Source organism: Somniosus microcephalus, chromosome 14, assembly GCF_052327205.1.
Source record: "Somniosus microcephalus isolate GS21.2 chromosome 14, FLI_Smic_1.0, whole genome shotgun sequence".
Taxonomy (NCBI): domain Eukaryota; kingdom Metazoa; phylum Chordata; class Chondrichthyes; order Squaliformes; family Somniosidae; genus Somniosus; species Somniosus microcephalus.
In genome coordinates this window covers 12635253-12656388 of record NC_141000.1, presented here as the reverse complement: position 1 = coordinate 12656388, position 21136 = coordinate 12635253, and the positions used below count along the sequence as shown (strand labels likewise).

At 41.1% G+C, this 21136-nt stretch overlaps 1 protein-coding gene across 7 annotated transcripts in view; it reads right to left on the bottom strand.

The window, feature by feature from the left end:
* The window catches only part of LOC147107336 (MSL complex subunit 3-like), an 80570-nt gene that overhangs the window by 44735 nt on the left and 14699 nt on the right, over positions 1-21136 (bottom strand). For 4 of the 7 annotated variants that reach the window (XM_086006255.1, XM_086006252.1, XM_086006251.1 and 1 more), the window contains exons 3-8: positions 17716-17811; positions 16201-16301; positions 12907-13043; positions 8315-8437; positions 6933-7093; positions 5920-6075 (exon numbers count right to left, since the gene is read on the bottom strand). In XM_086006255.1, the coding sequence (XP_085862381.1) occupies positions 5920-6075; positions 6933-7093; positions 8315-8437; positions 12907-13043; positions 16201-16301; positions 17716-17811 (774 nt within the window). Of the gene's footprint in view, positions 1-5919; positions 6076-6932; positions 7094-8314; positions 8438-12906; positions 13044-16200; positions 16302-17695; positions 17812-21136 lie in introns of those variants that run through there. The other 3 variants (XM_086006250.1, XM_086006254.1, XM_086006253.1) reach the window with 3 other exon arrangements.

Sequence of the window (21136 nt, the reverse complement as noted above, 5' to 3'; positions counted from 1 at the left end):
ACTTTAAGACAGTGATGTAGCTCTAAATGTTTTTAAGTGTTTACCAAAATAGAAATATATACACATAGAACCTCAAAAGGAAGTCAGACAACAAATCTTGAGGTAGATACCCTTCTCGGTCAGTGGCGCAAAATGGGCAGCATTGGACGTCACCTGCCTGACCATTCGGCCAACCTGTCTGTGCCCTCCTGAAGTCTTTTACAGTCCTCCTCAAAGTTTTCCATAATGGCTATAATTGTATCTGCAGCAAATTTCAAGATTGTGTTCCCTATACCCAAATCTAAATCATTTATACACACCAAGAATGAAAATGGAGTCAGTATTGTCCCCAAAATACACCACTTTGAGACCTGCGCCAATCTGAGCCAAAACTATTTACCCTAACCCTTGGTTTTCTGTCAAACAACTATTTATCCATGTCTCTTTTCCTGTTGTACCATGTGCATTGATTTCTGCAAGAGGCCTCCTAAGGAAACACCTTGTCAAACACCATCTGAAAATTCATTTACACTACATCTTTTGCATTCCATTTATCTATCCAATCAGTCACTTCAAAAATCTATTACATTTATGAAACACAGCTTGCCTTTAGCAAATTTGTGTTGGTTGTCCTGCCCGATAGGGCAGCTCGGTGGTAGCACTCTTGCCTCTGAGTCAGAAGGTTGTGGGTTCAAGTCCTTCTCCAGAGACTCGAGCACATAATCCAGGCTGACACTTCAGTGCAGGACTGAGGGGGGTGCTACACTGTCAGACGAGAAGTTAAACCGAGGTCCCGTCTGTCCTCTCGGATGCATGTAAAAGATCCCACGGCACAATTTTGAAGAGCAGAGGTGTTCTCCCCGGTGTCCTGGCCAATATTTATCCCTCAACCAACATCACTGAAACAGATTATCTGGACATTTATCTCATTGCTGTTTGTGGGACCTTGCTGTGCACAAATTGGCTGCAGTGACTACACTTCAAAAGTACTTCATTTGCTGTAAAGCACTTGGGATGTCCTGAAGTTATGAAAGGCACGATATGCAAGTCTTTCTTTCTTTTTTCTATCTACCAAACAGTGGAAATGAGTTCTGGACGGTGGGGGGGGGGGGGGGGGGGGATCTGCAGTCTGTTCAGAAAAATCTAAGAACATGTAAGAACTGGCTACCTCGAGTTCCATAGCACAATTTGCATATCCAAGGAGATATGAAAAAAATCAGTCAAAGCCTCTGCTATCTCTTCTCTGACTTAGCTTAGAAAGTATGCTATCATGGTCCAATGACTTATCCCTTAGTGGTTTAGTAAACCTTCACCATTATTTGTAAAAACTGTTGCAAAATATATAATATATCTGTGACACCTTCATCCTCCAGTTAGACTTTGACCTTTACCCTTGAGCAATCCTATCTTCTCTAACTACTCTTACTTGATATATATTTATCAAAGCCCTTGCCATTTCCTTTTACATTTTGTCATATTCCCTTTCAGCCCTTCACCTCCCCAATACACTTTCTAATTTTCATGATTTTCTATAGTATTGTTATCCCTAGTTTTATATATACCGCATTTATGTTTCAGTATCATTTTAATCTCTATTTAGCCATGGAACTCTATTTCCTGATACAACTTATTTTTGCCTTATATGAATATATCTATTTTAATTAATAAAGGCCAGGGCCATTATCTCACCGTATATTGCTATCTTCCGTTCCAGCACCCTTATCCCAAACACTTCATTATCCTTTTCAATTTTTACATTGAACCTAAGTATATTGGGGTCACTGGCCTAGAAATTCGGTGGCGCCCCGTTTGGGGCGGCAGTCTCGCCAGGGCGCCGGAAGTACCGCCCCGGAAGGAGTCGCGAGCGCCCGCCGGAAATTCAGTTTGAGCGCCCCAAACAGAAGCGCGGCGCTGCTCGAGGCGCCCCGCATCCGTCTTGGGGCGCTGCAACTGAAAATCGCAGCACAACGTGCCGCAGCGCCACACGCTGCGGCACAGCGCGCTGCGGTACTGCAGGCCTTCCTCCCCTTCTTAAAGGGGAGGGGCCTGCTGCAACGCGATCTGAGATCGCGAGTGCCGGCAAAAGAGCCCGGCACCGAGGAGAAGTGCCGGGCTCTTGGGAGACAGCCGGCACAACGCCGGGGGGGGGGGGCTCAGGAGGCCGGGGACGGCCGCGCGAAGAGGTGCTGGCAGGCGCCCAGCAAAAAAAATGGCCGCCCCGCACCTCAACCGCGGCAGGTAGGCCCCCCTGAACCGGTCGCAAATTGCGACCGGCGTTACAGCGGGGGGGGGGGGGCGCTACCAAATTTGGCAATCGGGGCGGTAGCGGGGCGCTGCGTACACCGATGACATCATCGGTGGCGGCGCAGCGCTACCAGCTAACACCGCCATTAGCGCCCCGCTAATTTCGCGGGAGGCGTGGCCAGTGGCGCTAAACCCACTAAGTGCCCTCTTTGGGCACTAACTGGTGGCGCAGCCCACCGAATTTCTAGGCCACTATTTCCCAATTGTTCTTACTCGGGACACCAATTATTTGCTCCACTTCATTTCCTAGAACTAAGTCAAGCAATACTTCTTTCCTTGTTGGACTAGCATATAAATGCAAGTCTTTCTTTCTTTCTTAATAACACTAGGAAGTGGTCTTGGATGCAATCAAAAAGCATTTCCCACTTCAGTCACGTGTTATTACCTTAATTCCAGTCAATCTTGGGATAGTTAAAATCACCCAGACTGACATCTTGTTCTTCTTATGTTTTTCTGAACGGTCTGCAGATCTCCCTCACTAACTCATTTCCACTGTCTGGTAGACTGTAGCGCATACCAACTGTCGTATAATTTCCTACCCTCATTTTTTTCCCGCTCTATCCATACAGATTCTGTCTTCACGCCTTGGGTTTCAGCACGGTGATAGAATACTTTAACTATTCTGCCACCCATCCAGCCCTTTTCCCTCCCAATCTCTCATGAAAATAATGTAATCAGGAATATCAAATTCCCAGCCTTGTCAAAAGCTAAGCCATGCCTCCATTATAGCTACAGGAAACTCTCGATTTACCGGCACCTAAATAACCGGAAATCTCTGTTAACCGGCAAAATTCAGGAGTAGGTTCAGGTAAGTTTTACTTCATATTAGTGGCCTGTTCCTGGATCTGTGGCCGGGTTCCTGCACCTGATGCTAAGCAACAGGGACGCTTGGATCTTGTGGTCGGAGTCCCTGCACCTGTTGCTAAGCAACAGGGAAGCCTGGATTTGTTGCTGTGTACGGAGCTCTCGTACCTTTTACTATACCTCTCTGTAATCCGGGCTTTTTGATAAACCGGCACCATGCCGGTCCCGGAAAAAAGAGTTTCCTGTACTGTGTATATATTTTTACTGAAGTTCCCCTCAAAAAGAATTTCAATTCAGAAGTGCAAAACATAACTTAACCAAATATGATTTTAGCAACTAGTTTGGACACTTGGGGGAAAAATTGGGTATCGCCCATTTTGGAGCGCTAATATCGGCCGTGCGCAAAGTTTAGCACACAGTGCTAATTATCGCCTCCGACTGCAAAATTCGCCTCGATCACCCCTGGAGGTGATTTGAGCACTAAAAGAAAAAGACTTACACTTATATAGCGCCTTTCACGACCACCAGACTCTCAAAGCGTTTTACAGCCAATGAAGTACTTTTGAAGTGGAGTCATTGTTGTAATGTGGGAAACTAAATCAAGCGCTACACACCTCTCTTAAGGCGCTAACGTCGGGGAGCGAGGCGCTACCTCAGAACGTTACTGAAGCTCAGGCGATGTCAGTTGCCATGGAAGCCAGACAGACTGGCGCCGTCCAGTTCTTAAAGGGGAGGGGCCATCTTGCTGGCCAGCCACTCCCTGCTCATTGCAGCCTTGAATCTCAGCCTGGAGAGACCTCTAAAGCAATTGTGTTGGAAGAACTAATGGAGAGGCCCAGGGAAAGAGCTCGGCGCTTAGGAATCTCCAAAGTGGTTCTCAGGACCCAAATATCCTTCGAACAGCATTGAATGTCTCCAGACGTCTCCCTCCCTCTCAACCTGCGTGTTCCAAAAATTTCGGTCGACAAGAAAAGGCAGGAAGTGCCCACCTTTAAATAGCGCTCCCCCAGCCCCTTCCTGACTTGAAAACGTTCTGCTCTACCTGTTGTTCCTAGCAGCAGGTGGTAAGGCAGAGGGCGTGACGCTACCAGGGTCTGGGGCGCTACCGGGGTGTTGCACGCTCGACTGATGCCACGATCTGCAGGCGCAGGAGGTTGTGGCTGCCGCAAAATGACTGGTCAATTTCGCGAGCGGCGCTAACATCGCCGCGCTCGGGCGCTAAGTTCCTAGCACCCGGTTAGCGCCCCACCCGGAGGTGCTAACGGGAGGTGCTAACCAACCAAATTTTTCCTCCTTGGAAAACAGACATTACTTTATTTCATCAAGGTAGTAACAGCCATTAAAAATTTCTATCTTTGGAAGTTACTTACTCCAGCAAAATACTGCTTGACTAGGCAGAAAATTTATCACGGGTTCCATTTATCCAGTGCATTGATTTCTGTCAAAAACGATTTAATAATCCCTTATTCACGTACATGAGCATATCAATACAGTTTGTGTACGAGTTTGCAATTAAAAGATGTTTTAATGATAGGACTTTCAATATAAATGAAAAACGACTCCCAACTCTGAAGCTCAACGTGAAATTTTTCAAATCAACAATGTTTTTTAAGAGCAGCAATTAATTCTGTATTGGTCTGCATACATGAATTAATCTTTGTTAAAGATGTTGACGTACAATATTTTGATCCAGACAAAGAATAAACTACTGCACATTCTCGATTTAGAGATCACTTTGTCCTAGCCACAATCATGGCCAAGTGTAGTGCCTACATTAGGGCCATTTATTTTAATAAATTGAGAAGACTATCACAAAAATCCATTAACTATGTTGTGGCAGAGAAGCAACTGATGAAAGCGTACTTTAACGGTTAAAAAAAAATCCTCAGTTATGAGCAACAGCTTCTGGTCCCAAGAATATAGACAACCTTATGGGAAAAGTAATAAAAGTAATAAATACATCACAAACAAAGGTGCTCAAAGCCATGAAAACATTAATTAACAAGGGTGTTTGAGAAGCAACATCTTGAAGCATAAGCAAATGTGCAAATAGTGCAAAGAACTAGAACTAGGATCAAAATAATTGCCTTATCAATCAATAGCATATAATGGCACATCTGAGCATCTGTTTGGAGGGCATGGCTAATGTAAATATATACTTTTCAATAATATGCACCCTTCCAGCCAAACAATGTAATGCTGAAGTGAAGTAGGAGTAGGTGAAAGTTAAAAGTACATGCAATGAGTTTATAAAAGTACTTGCAATAAGGGTCAGCTTGGCTCATCCGAGTCAGATGATTCTGGTTTCAAGCACATATAATCTAGGCCAACACTTCAGTGAAGTACTGAGGGAGTGCTACATTGTCGGAGGTACCATCTTTCTGATAAAATGTTAAACTGTTCAGGTGGACTTAAAGGTCCCATGGCACTATTTGAAGAGCAGGGAGATCTGCGTGTTCTGACAAACATTCACTCCTCAATCCACACCACCTAATCAGTTTAACTGGTCATTTCTCTCATTTGCTGTTTGTAGGACCTTGTGCGTAAACTGGCTGCTGTATTTGTCAACAATAGTGACTGCACCTCAAAAATAATTCATTAGCTGTGAAGCGCTCTAGGACATTGAGAATGTGAAAGGCACTATAGAAATGCAAGTTTTTTTTTGTAATGTATATATATTTTCCTTATGAAGCCTTGGAATATAGCTCAACCATTAATACAGCACTTTGATATATGTAATTATTTAAAACAGCCTTGGAAGGAGCAGACTTTACTCGTCTGCGATGACATGACTTTTGGTAATCTAATTTCCTTAGGCAAGAGGCAACTTACCTGGTATGTGATAACGTTTCCTTGATTGCGACAAAGAATTTAGATGAAGTAACCTTCTTGAACTGAGCATGCTCATACTGGTAGAGCAAAATCATGGGCAGTGTAAAATCAAACGTAATTCTTAAACCATCCACCATTTCTTTACAAAGTTCAACACTGCAGAAAAAAAGGATAAAGTATTTAATTACACAAGAAGCGTCAGGTTTATATAATGGCCCGGATTTTGAGGTTAAAAATAACAGTGAGGTTGTCAGGGTAAATCGGACAGCAACTTCCGGCGCCCACACATACACAGTTAAATGCGGAAATCAGGAAGTTGCTGTCCAAGTTGCCCTGCTCCTCCAGAAGCTTTGCTCTAACAGTGTCTCACCAAGAGATTAGTCATTGAAACGCATGGCCGGGCGTGGAGTTGAGGTACTTGCATGATAGATACCCACTAAATACACCAGAAAATGTTAGGGCTTGTCCATTCAAGTGTAAGTGAATTTTTAGTGGTGTGATATGTCTTAATTAGTGCCAAACAACCTCTCTTGTACTGAAAATTAACTTTAACAAGTGTGGAGTCTCATTCCTTCAGATTTTAATTGTTGTTGGAGATTTTTTTAAATGTAAATAACTTTTTTTTACTTTTTCTTTCTGTCGCTTTTATCTCTCTTAATCCCATCTTTCTTTCCCACTCTTTATTTTGCTTTCTATAAAGGATTTGGCATGAAATTAACTATTCTAACTTACACTTCCTGGTTCAAACTCTGCATGTCTCAGTAAGGATTCTTCAATCTGATTGCTGGAGGGTATACACAGTTTCTTGCTCTGTTCACACAGGTCCCAGATCCACCGCTCTGTTTTGGATTTCTAAACCCACTACAGGTTCCAGTGCAACAGCCCATAGAAAGTCTACGAGCAAGTGTAATTGTAATGAACGGCTAGCATTATTTGTTCATCACTGGCCGCAAAATCCAGCCCATTGTGAACAACATAATTTCCTATTTTCAAAAGCCATTAGACACACTTACTTTTTCTCAGGTGGAATGTAATGAGGATTCATTGGAATCTGTGAGTTACTTTGATGATGCCGAGATCTTTCATTGGCTGAAAAAGCTGCATTAATTGCAAAATGTTTCACATAGGATTCCAAAATATTAATAATGTTCGTCTGGCATGGCAGCTTCACCAACTGTCAAAACAAGATCATCCACATTTTTGTCTTGAACTGTATTCTTTAAAAACTATAAGCATTTGAAAATGCAGATAAAGGCTAATGCAAGAGGTTTACAATTTGAAAGTAACATAATTGCACCAAAGTAATGACTTAACAAACAGTAATACAGTATACCAATCAAAAGATCCAGATGTCTACAGGCTATAGATGTAAGAATTTGAATTCAGCAGCTGTTAAATGCAAAGTCAATGGAAATGAAAATCAGGATAGATGTGTAACAGGCGGCCGATCGACTGTGCCTGTATTACACCATCGCCCAAAGTCAAAATTAGCCCATAGTTTTTAGGTTGTTATTGTTACAACTGTCATAGTTGTCACAACTGTCAAAACTTGCCTAGAGCTGTTTGAATTTTTCATTCACCTGGTGGCTGACAGCAATTAGGTTTTTGTCTCATGTAATTGTGGCATTGCTGGCTACACATGTTGTAGGAGACAAAATATAAGTAACCTTAATCCTTCATAAACCAATACCACCAAAAAAAGCATCAACTGGTGATGAATTTCTTTGCTATTTGAGGGATACTGTTGCCGCAGAATGGGTACTGCATTAGCCTACACAACAGTTCACCTCAATCAAAAAGTAGTTAATTGTGAGGCACTTTGAAATGCTCCAACAGTATGACAAAGATGCTATGTAATCACAAGTATTTATTCTACGTGACTGATGGAAGCAGGGAGCACTTTACATGGCTGTCAAACACAGTACCCTACAGAAGATCTGCTGCATACTATGGGCCTGTAGCCAATTCACACGACATGGAATCATCAACGCCTTTTACTCAAACATAGTTAGGAAAGTTGAGTAAATTATAGTACATTTTCCTCCAAGTATGTGTCACAGATTTGATTTGTAGAAATACCCACGTCATGAGTTGGTATTCTTTCATAGGTTTTTTAATGGCAAGGACTTGGGACATGAGCGATGTTAAAATCTGTTTGTTAGAAAAAAGCTTGCGATTACACTGGTAACATAGGGTAGTGGGAGTCAACTTCCATAAAAAGTAGGCACCCAGATTACTTAAGGGAGCGACTGATGCAACTTAACCGGAGAAGGTGCCTGTGGCAGACCCACATTTGTAACACAGATCCTTTCAGTATCAGCAAACATGATTAATATCTATGCAAGAGATGAAAAGCTTTTTTAAAAAATGGCACTTTATACAACAGAAATTATACCTTTTTCCTTTTGTTGATATAATAGCAATCATCCTCAAGTTTCTTCTTCAGAATTTCTGGAATTTCTATGTTTATGGTTTTCTCTTCCATTTCCTTTTTAGAGCAAGTCTCTTGGTCATCCTTCTAGATTATGAAGAAAATTGGTTATCCAGGAGCAGCTAAACACAAAATACCAACTATAGCTGTTAACTAGCTCCCTTTTTTGGTCTCTCCCAGGTGATAACATGGCTGCAGGGGTGGTGGTGGGGGAGGGGGGGTGTTTAGTCAGGATGCTCCAGCTATCGTGAGGTCTGGGGCAGGCTTGATGGACCAGCTGGTCTTTTCCTGCCTGTCAATTCCGTATGTTTGCAACATTTTAGAGGCAAAATCTGAACGCAAGGATAATGACAGATGCAATTCAATGTGGTTAAATGTAAAATAATTAGTATGGCAACAAGGAACCAAAAGAGGGGCTATGTGTTAAATGAAACAGCACCAGAGCGCCGACTAGGAAAGAGGCCATGGAGCTTTAGCGGATGAGTCTGAAACATTCAGCACAGTGCTCAGCTGCTGTAAGAAGGCAAATGAGGGGACTTTGCCTCAGCAAATGGATAAATTACAAATCTAGAGTCTGCATGGTGCCGAGTAGTATATTCGTCAGACTGCTGCCGTGTGTGTAGTTCTGGGCGCCTAATGTAGCTAGAATAATTTGGCCTTGCGCAGGTACAGAAGAGAGTCAAGATGATTCTGGGGATCAGAAATTTAAATTATGAAGAAAGATTAAGGAAGTTGGGCTCATTCTCTTTGGAAGAGTGTAATCAATCTTCAAGGTGATCTAATTAAAATTCTTAAGATCGTGCAGGGAATTTACAAATTGTTCAAATGGCAGGAAATAGAAGTTAAAACATTGAAAGTTAGAAGAAAAGAATCTGATAACATTTCTACAGCCAGTGGACAAGAGTTGCAGAATAAATTACCAAGGAAAACCATTGAAACAGGTAATGGCCCAGAAATTCGGGTCTCCACGGGTGAGTACGCACGGGGTACTCACCCGTAGGCCCAATGGAAGTGCCGGTTTCGTGCATGCACTGCGCATGCGCGGGAAACCAGAACTTCTGTTCCCTTAAAAGGAAGGGGTTCACAGGTTGAACGCGTGCGCCGGAGAGGCAGCGCGTACGCATTAAACTTACGTTTTTTTTGCAGGTTTCTCCGGGAGCGTAAGTCTCCAGCAGTTACACTTTTAAAAAGCAGGCGCAAGGCCTGCTTTTAACAAGGTAAGTGGTGAATTAATTAAAATTAAAACATTTTTTCCACAGGTTTATTATTTTTAAATACTTTAAAGAAAGGTAAGATTATTTTTAGCCCCGTTAGAAAATGTAATTAATTTTTCAAAAATTTAAATTGTTTAAAATAGTTATTTCATGTAATTTAGTTATTTAAAATAATGTGATTTAAAAAAAAAATTATTTGAAGTTTTAGTGATGTTTTGGGGCTTATAATATTTATAGGTTTGACAGCTTTTCCTGTCAAACTTATGAATGAAGCATTCCCTGCTACCATTGGCCCTCCATGGCCCACGTGATCCCAGGGGACGCAGCAAACTAACTGCGCCCCTGGGATACGCAAGCACTGCGCGCTGGCACTTGGAGCAGGCCCAGGATCAGAATCCCACGCGGGCCCACAGCTCAACGGCCGGCGCGCTAGGTAAGTGCAGGTCGGAGGCTTGCACCCACGGGAAGCCCCCAACCCGAATTTCTGGGCCAATATAAATGGGATCAGGAGACAATTTGATGTGTTCCTGGAGAAAGAAGGGATTCAAAGAAATGTGATAAGAAAAAGGTAGGCAAGTGTTCTTTTCCTGTTTATATAAATTCTTATGTTCTAACGTGCATTTCTCCTTCACCTTATACTTTCAAGATCATTGGTACTGCAGTTCAGATCAGTTTAATATCCCACATTAAGAACCATCTATTTCTAAGAAATTTGAATCAATATCGCTCAGATGACATCTTGCACAGGGAGGTTTGGTATACCAGACTCTCCAGATATAAATGACACCTTTTATTAACCGTTTCCATTTCAATTTTTTGGTTTTATAACAGGTTTACTTTATTTTTATTTGTTCTTAGGATGTGCATGACACTGGCAAGACTGGATTTATTGCCATTTTTTGAGGATGTAACTGGTAGAATAGATAAGGGAGAACTAGTAGATGTGGTGTATTTGGACTTTCAGAAGGCTTTCGATAAGGTCCCGCATTAAGAGATTGGCGTGCAAAGGGATTGGGGGTAAGGTACTGACTTGGATAGAGAACTGTTGGCAGACAGGAAGCAAGAGTTGGAATAAACGGGTCTTTTTCCGAGTGGCAGGCAGTGATTAGTGCGGTACCGCAGGGATCGGTGCTAGGACCCCAGCTAGTCACAATATATATTAATTGACATGAATCTTGTCATTCATGTGGAAATGACTTATGAAATGATACTGGGCGGCCTGCTGGTGGCATTGTCCAGGGAGAGTATAAATACTCCGGCATGGGCCCAGCTTGCTCGGGACATTCTTTAACAGGAACTAGTGAAGGACACAACTAGATCTCCATGTTGAAAAACAGTTGATTAAAGCCTTGTTTAACGCTTAGACCAAGTGCCTAGTAGTTTTCTTATGTCATTAATGATCTAGACGAGGGAACTAGATGTAATATCTCCAAGTTTGCAGACGACACAAAGCTGGGTGGGCGTGTGTGCTGTGAGGAGGATGCAGAGAAACTCCAGTATGATTTGGACAGGTTGGGTGATTGGGCAGATGCATGGCAGATGCAGTATAATGTGGATAAATGCGAGGTTATCCATTTTGGTGGCAAAAACAGGAAGACAGATTATCTGAACGGCAATAGATTGGGAAAAAGGGAAATGCAACGAGACCTGGGTGTCCTTGTGCACCAGTCGCTGAAGGTAAACATGCAGGTGCAGCAGGCGATTAAGAAGGCAAATGGTATGTTGGCCTTCATAGCGAGAGGAATTGAGTACAGGAGCAAGGATGTCTTGCTGCAGTTGTACAGGGCCTTGGTGAGACCACATCTTGAGTATTGTGTGCAGTTTTGGTCGCCTTATCTGAGGAAGGATGTTCTTGCCATGGAGGGAGTGCAGCGAAGATTCACCAGACTGATACCTGGGATGGCAGGAATGACGTATGAAGAGAGATTGGGTCGATTGAGCTTATATTCGCTAGAGTTTAGAAGAATGAGAGGGGATCTCATTGAAACTTATAAAATTCTAACAGGACTAGACAGACTAGATGCTGGAAGGATGCTAACGATGGCGGGGGCGTCCAGAACCAGGGGTCACAGTCTAAGGATAAGGGGTAAGCCATTTAGGACTGAGGTGAGGAGGAATTTCTTCACCCAAAGAGTGGTGAACCTGTGGAATTCTCTACCACAGAAGGCAGTTGAGGCCAACTTATTAAATATATTCAAGAAGGAGTTGGATATATTTCTTAAGGCTAAAGTGATCAAGGGATATGGGGAGAAAGCAGGGACAGGGTACTGAATTTGGATGATCAGCCATGATCTCATTAAATGGCGGAGCAGGCTCGAGGGGCCGAATGGCCTACTCCTGCTCCTATCTTCTATGTTTCTATGTCCTGAGAAGGTGACGGTGGGATGTCTCTCTGAGTGATTGTTTTTACAGCCTCGTGGCTTGACAGGACACTTCAGTGGGCATTAAGAGTTAACCATGTAGTGTGTGACTTGAGTCATGTGTAAGCCAAAGATGCCAGGTCTCCTTCCCTGAAGGATATTAGTGAACCAGCTGGGCATGACGACAATCCAGAATTTCCAAATGACCAGATCGACTGAATGCAATTTCACAATTTATCATAATGGGATTTTCATAACTTGTGGGTTGCTAATCTTCTGCTGTAATCGGTCCTGTACTTTCCTGATACTGTAGTGCTTGTTGTGGTGATAGTGACTAAAAGGTAGTGGTTGCTTTTAAAGTATTTTAAATTGTAGCTGCTTTAAACCAAACAAAATCTATACATTTCTAATGCTTTCCATCAGCTTCTGCAATTCAGAGCTTACTGGTGACAGCCAAAAGAAACCAGTCCACGAACAAGAGAATTTATGATTAGACCATGTTGGATTTGGCCGATTATCCTGGAAAGGCATTGGATAACTAATTTGGTTCTGTCTACTTAAACATTAAATTTGATACTGATGATATCGAAATTAGGTGCACCAAACAACCTTGCAACTGGGTAGGGAGAAATATATTTGTACCTTTAATAAAATTTACAGAAAATATTATGTCATTTTGGTAGTTTTACTTTTTGGAGTAGATGATCGTCAGGGTCTATCCTTCACACATACACAGAGAATTTCATTGCCACCAACGTCACTTGAGGATAATATTCAAACATTTTTAGCTATGATTTTTCTGCCTAAAGAAACTTTACCATTTCTATTAAATCTGTTTCTATTCCTATTCTAATTTCTACCAAACTGTTAACTTCTTCCAGTTCTAATGAAAAGTAATTGACCTGAAACGTTAACTCTGTTTCTCTCTTCACAGATGCTGCCTGACTTGCTGAGTATTTCCAGCATTTGTTGTTTTATTTACCATTTCTATTATCTCTTCTGGTTCACTGTCATCTTCACACTCTAATAATTCTTCATCTGTACCATCTACATCATTGTCATCATCGTCATCGTCGTCGTCGTCGTCATCAACCTCATCGTTAGAAGTAGCACTTAAAGCTTCAAAGGGAAAAAAAGAGGACAAGCTCCAATATTGCTGTTGAAAATGTCATTAGTTTACACGAGGTTTCAATCTCAGGGGTAAGCAAAACTTTCAATTCTGAAACCTAACAAAGAAACTCTATATATTAGGAACTGTCAACATTGCTTTTTAAGAGCATTCCCCTTATTAATTGTTGTAACCAATTTAATGTGAGAAAAAAAATTCTCCATTAGTCACAGAGGCATCACAACAGCTTCACTTTGTTCTTCAAGAATGCTCCAGTTCTTCATGTGATTTGACTCAAACTTCAGTCTTAAGAGTACCATTAAGTTGCATAAAGTAACTCGCGTTTCTGCTAATGACCTTAGAACATACTTGGCCATTATATTCACTGGTTTACTAAAGAATTAAATAGAGATAATGCAACTGCTCAGGATGATACTCTATAATTCAGTTTGTACAAAACAGCATTTCTGGAGTAAACACTTTTGAAATTAAGTCATACTTAGATCATAAGCAAAAGTTCAAATCAAGGACCGAATGAGTGCCATCAAAAAAAAAGTAACCTTGTCAATACTTTTGGCAGAATGATTGTACAGCTCAGGCAGTTTTTAAAAAATAATACAAAGCCATATGCATTTTCCTTTATTTACAACTGCTTTTTCCCCATTTTTATTAAAACAAAGGCACTGTAATAACTGAATGCTAGGCAGCAACCCTTTCACTCCCTCCGTGCAGCCTAGCAACCCCTCACTCCCCCCATCCACCAGAAACAAAATGATGATGGCAGTAATATATTAAAACAAAAACTCAGCAACAGATCGCCATAACCTAATGCAAAGAGCAGCAGACCACAATGTAAGTTGCAAGATTATAACATATAGAGGCATTAGGAAACGCAAGTACTGAGGTGTAATCAGAGCCTTGTCCTGTTGTATTCTCCTTGCAGAAGCAAATAATATCAAAGAAAAGTTCATTTGAATATGTCTGCTGTCTCCTTGCTATGTAAATTTTAAAACATTAATACCTTAGAGACAAAGGCACAACATGTAACATTTGCACAACAAATGCTTTCTTTAATTTGCTTCATTGTATTTGTAATTCTATGCTAGAAAATGTATATTTAAGCACCAGTTCTAGTTAAAAAAGATAACCACTCCAGCATTTTCAAATTCTTAGAACACAGGATTAGAAAAATAAAAATAAATAGCTTACTGGTCTTTTTCCCCTCGAACATTTCCTGATAAACAGTACATTCCTGGGGTTAGACGGGGGTGAGGGAAGAGGGTGGGCAGGAATTTAACTCAGGAGTCGGGACTACAACTTTCGGGGTTGTAGTCCCGCCTCCATCGAGATGCAGCCAATCCACGCGATTTCAACTTGATTGACCTTGTTGAGCCCACCCAGCGGGCTCAGCAGGCCAATTAAGGGCCACCCGGCAACAGGTGACGGCACAGACTGAAATTTCATCTGTCAAGAGCTTTTGACAGATGAAATATCAGTGTTTCACAGCTGTTTGAAGCTGTCAAACACTGACAGTCTTACTTCTAACCTGAGTCCTTCTCCACAGACTTGGTTAGAAATCTCTCCTGCACAGAATGCTGCAGGCTGTCACTTTTGACAGTTCGCAGCCATTCTGCTTTCTGTGCTGGTGAGATGAGGGACTCCCGGAACCTAAAGGAAGGAAGGCTGAAAAGGTAAGAAATGGTATGTAAAACTTATTTAATCATTTGAGACACACCAAACACACTTACCTTTGCACTCATGCACACATCACTCACCTGAACACAGACATCTCAACCCCTCCAAGTCCTTCATCCCGACGGCCTGCCTCCTCTAACTTGGCGTGGTTTGGAGCCATCGGGGATCCCACACTTCAACATCAAAAATAGGGATTAGGCTAAAAACTGCCTGTTAACTACCTGTTAACAGGCAGTTAATTGGCACTAATCCCTTCCCGCCTCGGGTAGGCGGGTCCCAGTGCGGGGCGGGTACCCGCCTCCTTTGAAACTGGCATGGAGGCGGGTTTGGGTGCGGGATGGGGTCGGGACCCCTGATTGCACACCTCCAATCCCGACTCCACGACACAATGAAAATCCTGCCCTGTGTCTTTCTTCATGTAATATTAAATCAATTTTGAAAAAAAACACCAGCCGCATTTTGTACCCGACTACCTCATCTGTGTTTTGTTGACAGTTGAAAAAGGTCAATGTTAGTAGTTGTGAGACAGATTCTAATTTCTAACATCTATATGATGAAACTCCAGGACCTCCATACCAGTGCTGCAAAAGCCCAGAACCATCCCACATATATATTAAAATGCCACTCATTTGTGATTTTCATTGAATAATAGATTTGTGGATTTCTGTCCCCAAAGCACCAGTAGAAATCCCAAACTTACTTGTTCACTGTAAATCAATGTCTCTAACATTATCGCTTGCATGACATCAACACCACTACCATTACTGAAATAAGAATCCAAATCATTTTCTTAGTCTTCATCGGTACTTAAATCAGCATATCTCAGAAACCCCTCGAGAAATGCGGTCGGAAGATTTTTTTTGGTATGTCACTAAAAAAAAATCCTTAGCCAACATGCATCTAAGATAATGGTTTTCAAAAAGAAACAGATAATTTAAACTGCACTACTGGCTAGTGCAATACCAATCTCCCAGTTTGGTTTTAGAAGATATGATTTACTACATGCTTATCAAGGTCTCATAAAACTTTTCATGATTGATGTACATTTATCGCCAGCAAATTACAAGATTGTCTTAACTTTTTTTTTTACAATAATGCAATTGTTTGTCACACAATTGTATTATGACATAGATTAGACAATTGCGAAAAAGCTCTAATAAGCTCTGTAATAGGTTCAGGACAGTATCCGTTTCCGATATATTTTTCCAAACTAATAGTGCAGAAACCAGGAAAGAATGTAAGCAGCAGGAAAAATAAAAATTGTGACATTGCTAGTCTGAGATTTGACAGCAAACAAACAATGAGCACTCGAGTGATTCAGTGAGTTAGACACGGACACTCCTAGTGGCAGGATACACACACAACATTTCAGCTTACTTCGCGTGGCCTCTGACTTATACAGACATTTTGTTTAGGTGCTGACTGATAAATTCAAACAGAAAATGAACACCTTTTAAAAAAATATATACTCACAGTTCTCATCATTCTCTTCTTTTTCATCCACAGGAAGACTTTTTAGCACTGAGTCAACACCAGGTAGACGACAACGACGCTTCTTTTTCCCTTTGTTTTTCCTAATCACATGAAAGTTAGTATTAAAGCATTCAGTCCTTCGTAAATTTATTCCACTAGGCAAGAGCTTGAAAAATTTCAAAAAACAGTGTTTGCTTCAACACTTTCCCAAGATAGAAAAACACACAAAAGATCCAGCTTTGAAAAATATAAAACAATATTTAGCCTATTATGGAAAATAGTCATTTCAAAAGCTTTTTAAAAAAAACAGGGTAACAATATATTTGTATCAGGATACAGGAAACTGTGCGCTATCCGGCACCGACGGGACCGAGCTGTTGCCGTCCCATCAAAACTGCCGGACAAACCAGCGCTAATGTTGAAACATACGGAGATTTTGAGCTCCGTATCTGGCAACAAACCCTGTTGCTTAGCAACAGCTTCTAAACAGTCGGCCGTACCTTGCAAGCGTCTCTGTAGCTTAGCAACAGCTTCAGTGAGACCTTGCAGAGCCTGACTGGTGAAAAAAAAGCAACAAAAAGAAAAAAAAACTAATGAAATGGCTCCTGATTTTTGCCGGTGGCTCAAGCATTCCGGACAGTTAACCTCCGGATAAACCAAAGTTTCCTGTACATAGCAATGATACAGTATCTTTAACTCTTAAACTGCATTTGTTGCACAAACCGTTTCGTAATCCTATTTATCCACCAAGATGGCAGTTAAGATTATTCAATATTTTTCAGTAATTTGAGTTTCATTAGTCCTATTTATTTTTAACCCAGCTACGTACAGTTTGACACCAGCACAAAGGAAGCTATATAAATGCAGTTTGTTGGTGAACACTTGTAAATGTATTGCTGGATTTGGTCTTGAGTGAACACGTTGGGCAAGTTGCAAGTGGTCCATGGTACCCTTTTCACAGTACTGCAGATAGGAATCTCTGAGGCAACTTCAATCAATGGATCTTTGTATACATGATGTACTGGAGTTTCTGCACGGCATTGTACTGGTCGTAATTTCTGTACAATTTTAGTTTTGCTTGGGACACAAATGATAGCTCATTTTCAATGACAGCACTCTTTGTATGAAGGCTGTCAGTCATGATCATGCAAAGCAACTCACATTCAATATTTTGGAGGACTCCTGTTGTGACTTTGCACTTGGACTCGAGTCATTACAAGAGCACATTTACTCACCTTTTAAGCCTGTACTTATTGGAGACCCATTCCAGTGTGCTTTAGCTATGTCCTGGCAGCATATTGTATTGAGAAAAAGTATGATAGAATTCATTTGTTTCTCAAACTTCAGTTCATCAATCCTTTAGGCTGAACTTCTGGAGACCTTCTTTCTTGCCAGATTTCAGGTGAAAGACTTATGCATTTATTTGACCAAGCTGCCAAGTATTTTTATATAATTATTATTTTGTAAATACTTTGGGGTATGTAATGATGCTTACATCACGTAAATTATTCTTACATGCGAGCCACAGCTTTCTTGGCCAATTTACGCTGTAATCTGCGATTTTCATCCGTGTCACGAAGTACATGATCTTCTGCTGCCCATCTATCCCAGCTAGAGACAGGAGGATAAAGACAGGTAAAAATAAAAAGGTAACAAAAAAAAAAGAAAAACTCAAATAAAAAAAAAACTTACAAAACCGAAATAAAGTCATTAACCCATTCAACAGCACAAATCTACTTTCAAATATGATATTCTGATTAATTTGTGTCAGTGAAAGGATTAAAAGTATATTTAGGAAAAGGACTGATCTGCTAGAATTTAAATCTTAAAAACACCACAATATGCAGCAATTTCTTGAAGAAATAAAAATTCTTGCAATACAATATGAAAATATATATTTACCACAGTACAGTTCCCAAGTGCAGGAAAATGGAACCCGAAAGGCTGTCGAGCATTAGATTTAAAGTAAATCACATACTTAAACTTTCCTTTTGAAAAGCAGCATTGGATCAATTCCAAATAAAGGCAGGTGTGATACCCAAACATAATATTCTAATAGAATAAATCTTGGCCTTTACTTCGGAGTATGCTGTTCACAAAGAAGAGTCTTACATCACTAGCTCTTCCCAGTTACACAACATAACCGTCAGACTTCAAAGCAACGATTGTAATAGAGTCCAAGATCCCATTGAGTTTCTAGCACTTAGGTTAGAAATGATCAAAATTAGCTGTTCTGGTATGTTCAGATGTACAAGACCATCACAAGTCAGCGCCAATATAAAAGCCATTATTAAGCACACACCTAAGTAGTCATTGTTAAAAAAAATTGGTGTTGAGGTGGGTTACAAGCACAATACACCAGAACCAAGCCACTTTCAATTCATTCCTACCATACTGAATACTGACAAATACAAAATGTTTCCATCACAAAGTCTATTAATCGCCAAAGTGTACCTAGGTGCAAAGTGTTAAAAAGTATAAATCAATAAAATGGTCATTTGGATTAAAATCACTGGATGAATGAATGAGTGAACTTTGACAGAATTAACTGAAAATCTGCTATTTCCATCTCCAGCTTATAAATTCTTTGAAAATCTAACATGTGATTTTGGACATTCAACGACATTACCATTGCCTAATCCCCCAACATCAACATCCTGGGGGTCACCACTGACCAGAAACTTAACTGGACCAGCCACATAAATACTGTGGCTACAAGAGCAGGTCAGAGGCTGGATATTCTGCGGCAAGTGTCTCACCTCCCGACTCCCCAAAGCCTTTCTACCATCTACAAGGCACAAGTCAGGCGTGTGATGGAATACTCTCCACTTGCCTGGATGAGTGCAGCTCCAACAACACTCAAGAAGCTCGACACCATCCAAGACAAAGCAGCCCGCTTGATTGGCACCCCATCCACCACCTTAAACATTCACTCCCTCCACCACCGGCGTACCGTGGCTGCAGTGTGTGCCATCTACAAGATGCACTGCAACAACTCGCCAAGGCTTCTTCCACAGCACCTCCCAAACCCGCGACCTCTTCCACCTAGAAGGACAAGGTCAGCAGGCGCATGGGAACACCACCACCTCCAAGTTCCCCTCCAAGTCACACACCATCCTGGCTTGGAAATATATCGCCGCTCCTTCAGTCGCTGGGTCAGAATCCTGGAACTCCCTCCCTAACAGCACTGTGGGAGCACCTTCACCACACGGACTGCAGCGGTTCAAGAAGGCGGCTCACCACCACCTTCTCGAGGGCAATTAGGGGTGGGCAATAAATGCTGGCCTCGCCAGCGACGCCCACATCCCAGGAGCGAATAAAAATCGTATATGGTTGAATCAGGACTCCTACCTCTTGTTCTACTGAAGCATTCAACTGGAGCTATTACAGGTTTGGAGGCTGCTTCTAATCTTCTAAAAGTCATCAACACTTGCAAAATCCCACGTTGTTATAATTCATGGTAGCAATTCACCAATCTCAACTAAACCCCAAGTGTGAAACTAACCTGACGAGAACCAGTCAAAAAAAAGGTTACCCAAGACACGCAAACTGGATTTTACACCTCAAAATGGAGGTTTTACAACCAATATATTAAACGATCAGAAATCATGGAAAGGCCTCTTCCTTTCTTTATTTACAACTCTGGCCCAATTCAGAAATTAAAGGAAGATAATAATCACTATCTAGAGTGGATTCTAGAAAGGCCTGATTCTTAAAACAACCTCAAGTGTCAACTATCTGTTAGTTAACCACCTGTTACCAATTCCTTTTGATTAAAGTTTCCATTTACCTAAAAGTTGGCTAGAATTGCCTCAAGCTGAGAATAGGAGCGAGTTTGTAATTTAGAACTGAAAATATGATGCTGAACATACATCACATCTAGTAGCTCAGACTTCAAATATGCAAAACACATGCCCTTTCCCTAAGGTAGGCTATATTCACATTTCAAAAATTGATTTGCGCAAACAAAACTCACATGAAAGCGAGTTAAATAATGAAATAACATCAACCAGTACTTCACAACAATCAGGTTTATTTGTGATAATTGCCTTGGTTGTACACAAGAACACTATGACTCATCAGGATTGTATTTAAACAAACAGCAAAAGCAAAAACCCATAAACTTGCACTTTATAAAATTTAAAACCATCAGTTTTAATTAAGGGGAATTAACAAAAACAGCATAAAGTTAAATAATAAAGACAGAGCATGCCCATAGATTTTCAAGCACATGAGAATTCAGTAATAGAGATGATATACTGAACAATTTGAAGGTTAAGACTGCAAATAGTTCGGTTATCTTCAATTTACAATGACAGAGTTCATTGTTAATATTAGATCATAGTTTCTGCATCTATTTGAACTAATGTTTCTACCTTTCTCAACAAAGATTCTTGGAGGCTTTCAACAAAGTGAAACAGAAGTTAACAAATGAAAAATAAATGGGGACAATAAAAATCATTGGACTCAAACAGTGGCGGTGAACTCTCCACTTCAAATGGTATGCTAAAGGAGGTGATCAGTTGGCATATGTTAAAAGCATCTCAAGGTACTCCTTAGTTGAGTTTGAAAACAGTGCTCAGATGAGCTATACGTTTAAACTGTGATTGAAGGCATACGTAGAGTCAAAAGCCATCTGTATGCATCCTTTCAGTGATGCGCCCTTCACTACAGATAATTCAGAGAATGAATGGCATCTGCCATCACTAGTATTGGTAGAGGCTTGCCAATCACAGTTAGTGTAGTCCTTGGCTGTTTTGTTATCTCCAAATTCTTATCTCAACTTCCTGTGATCAGAGTAGACAGAGTATAGTGATCAGTACTGAAAAATATGTGTATGATGCGTGCACACATCAATTTTTGCAACATATGTGATGTATGAAATGTGGCAAAATTCTTACATAATTCCAAAGAGACACAGGGGCACTTGAAAGGG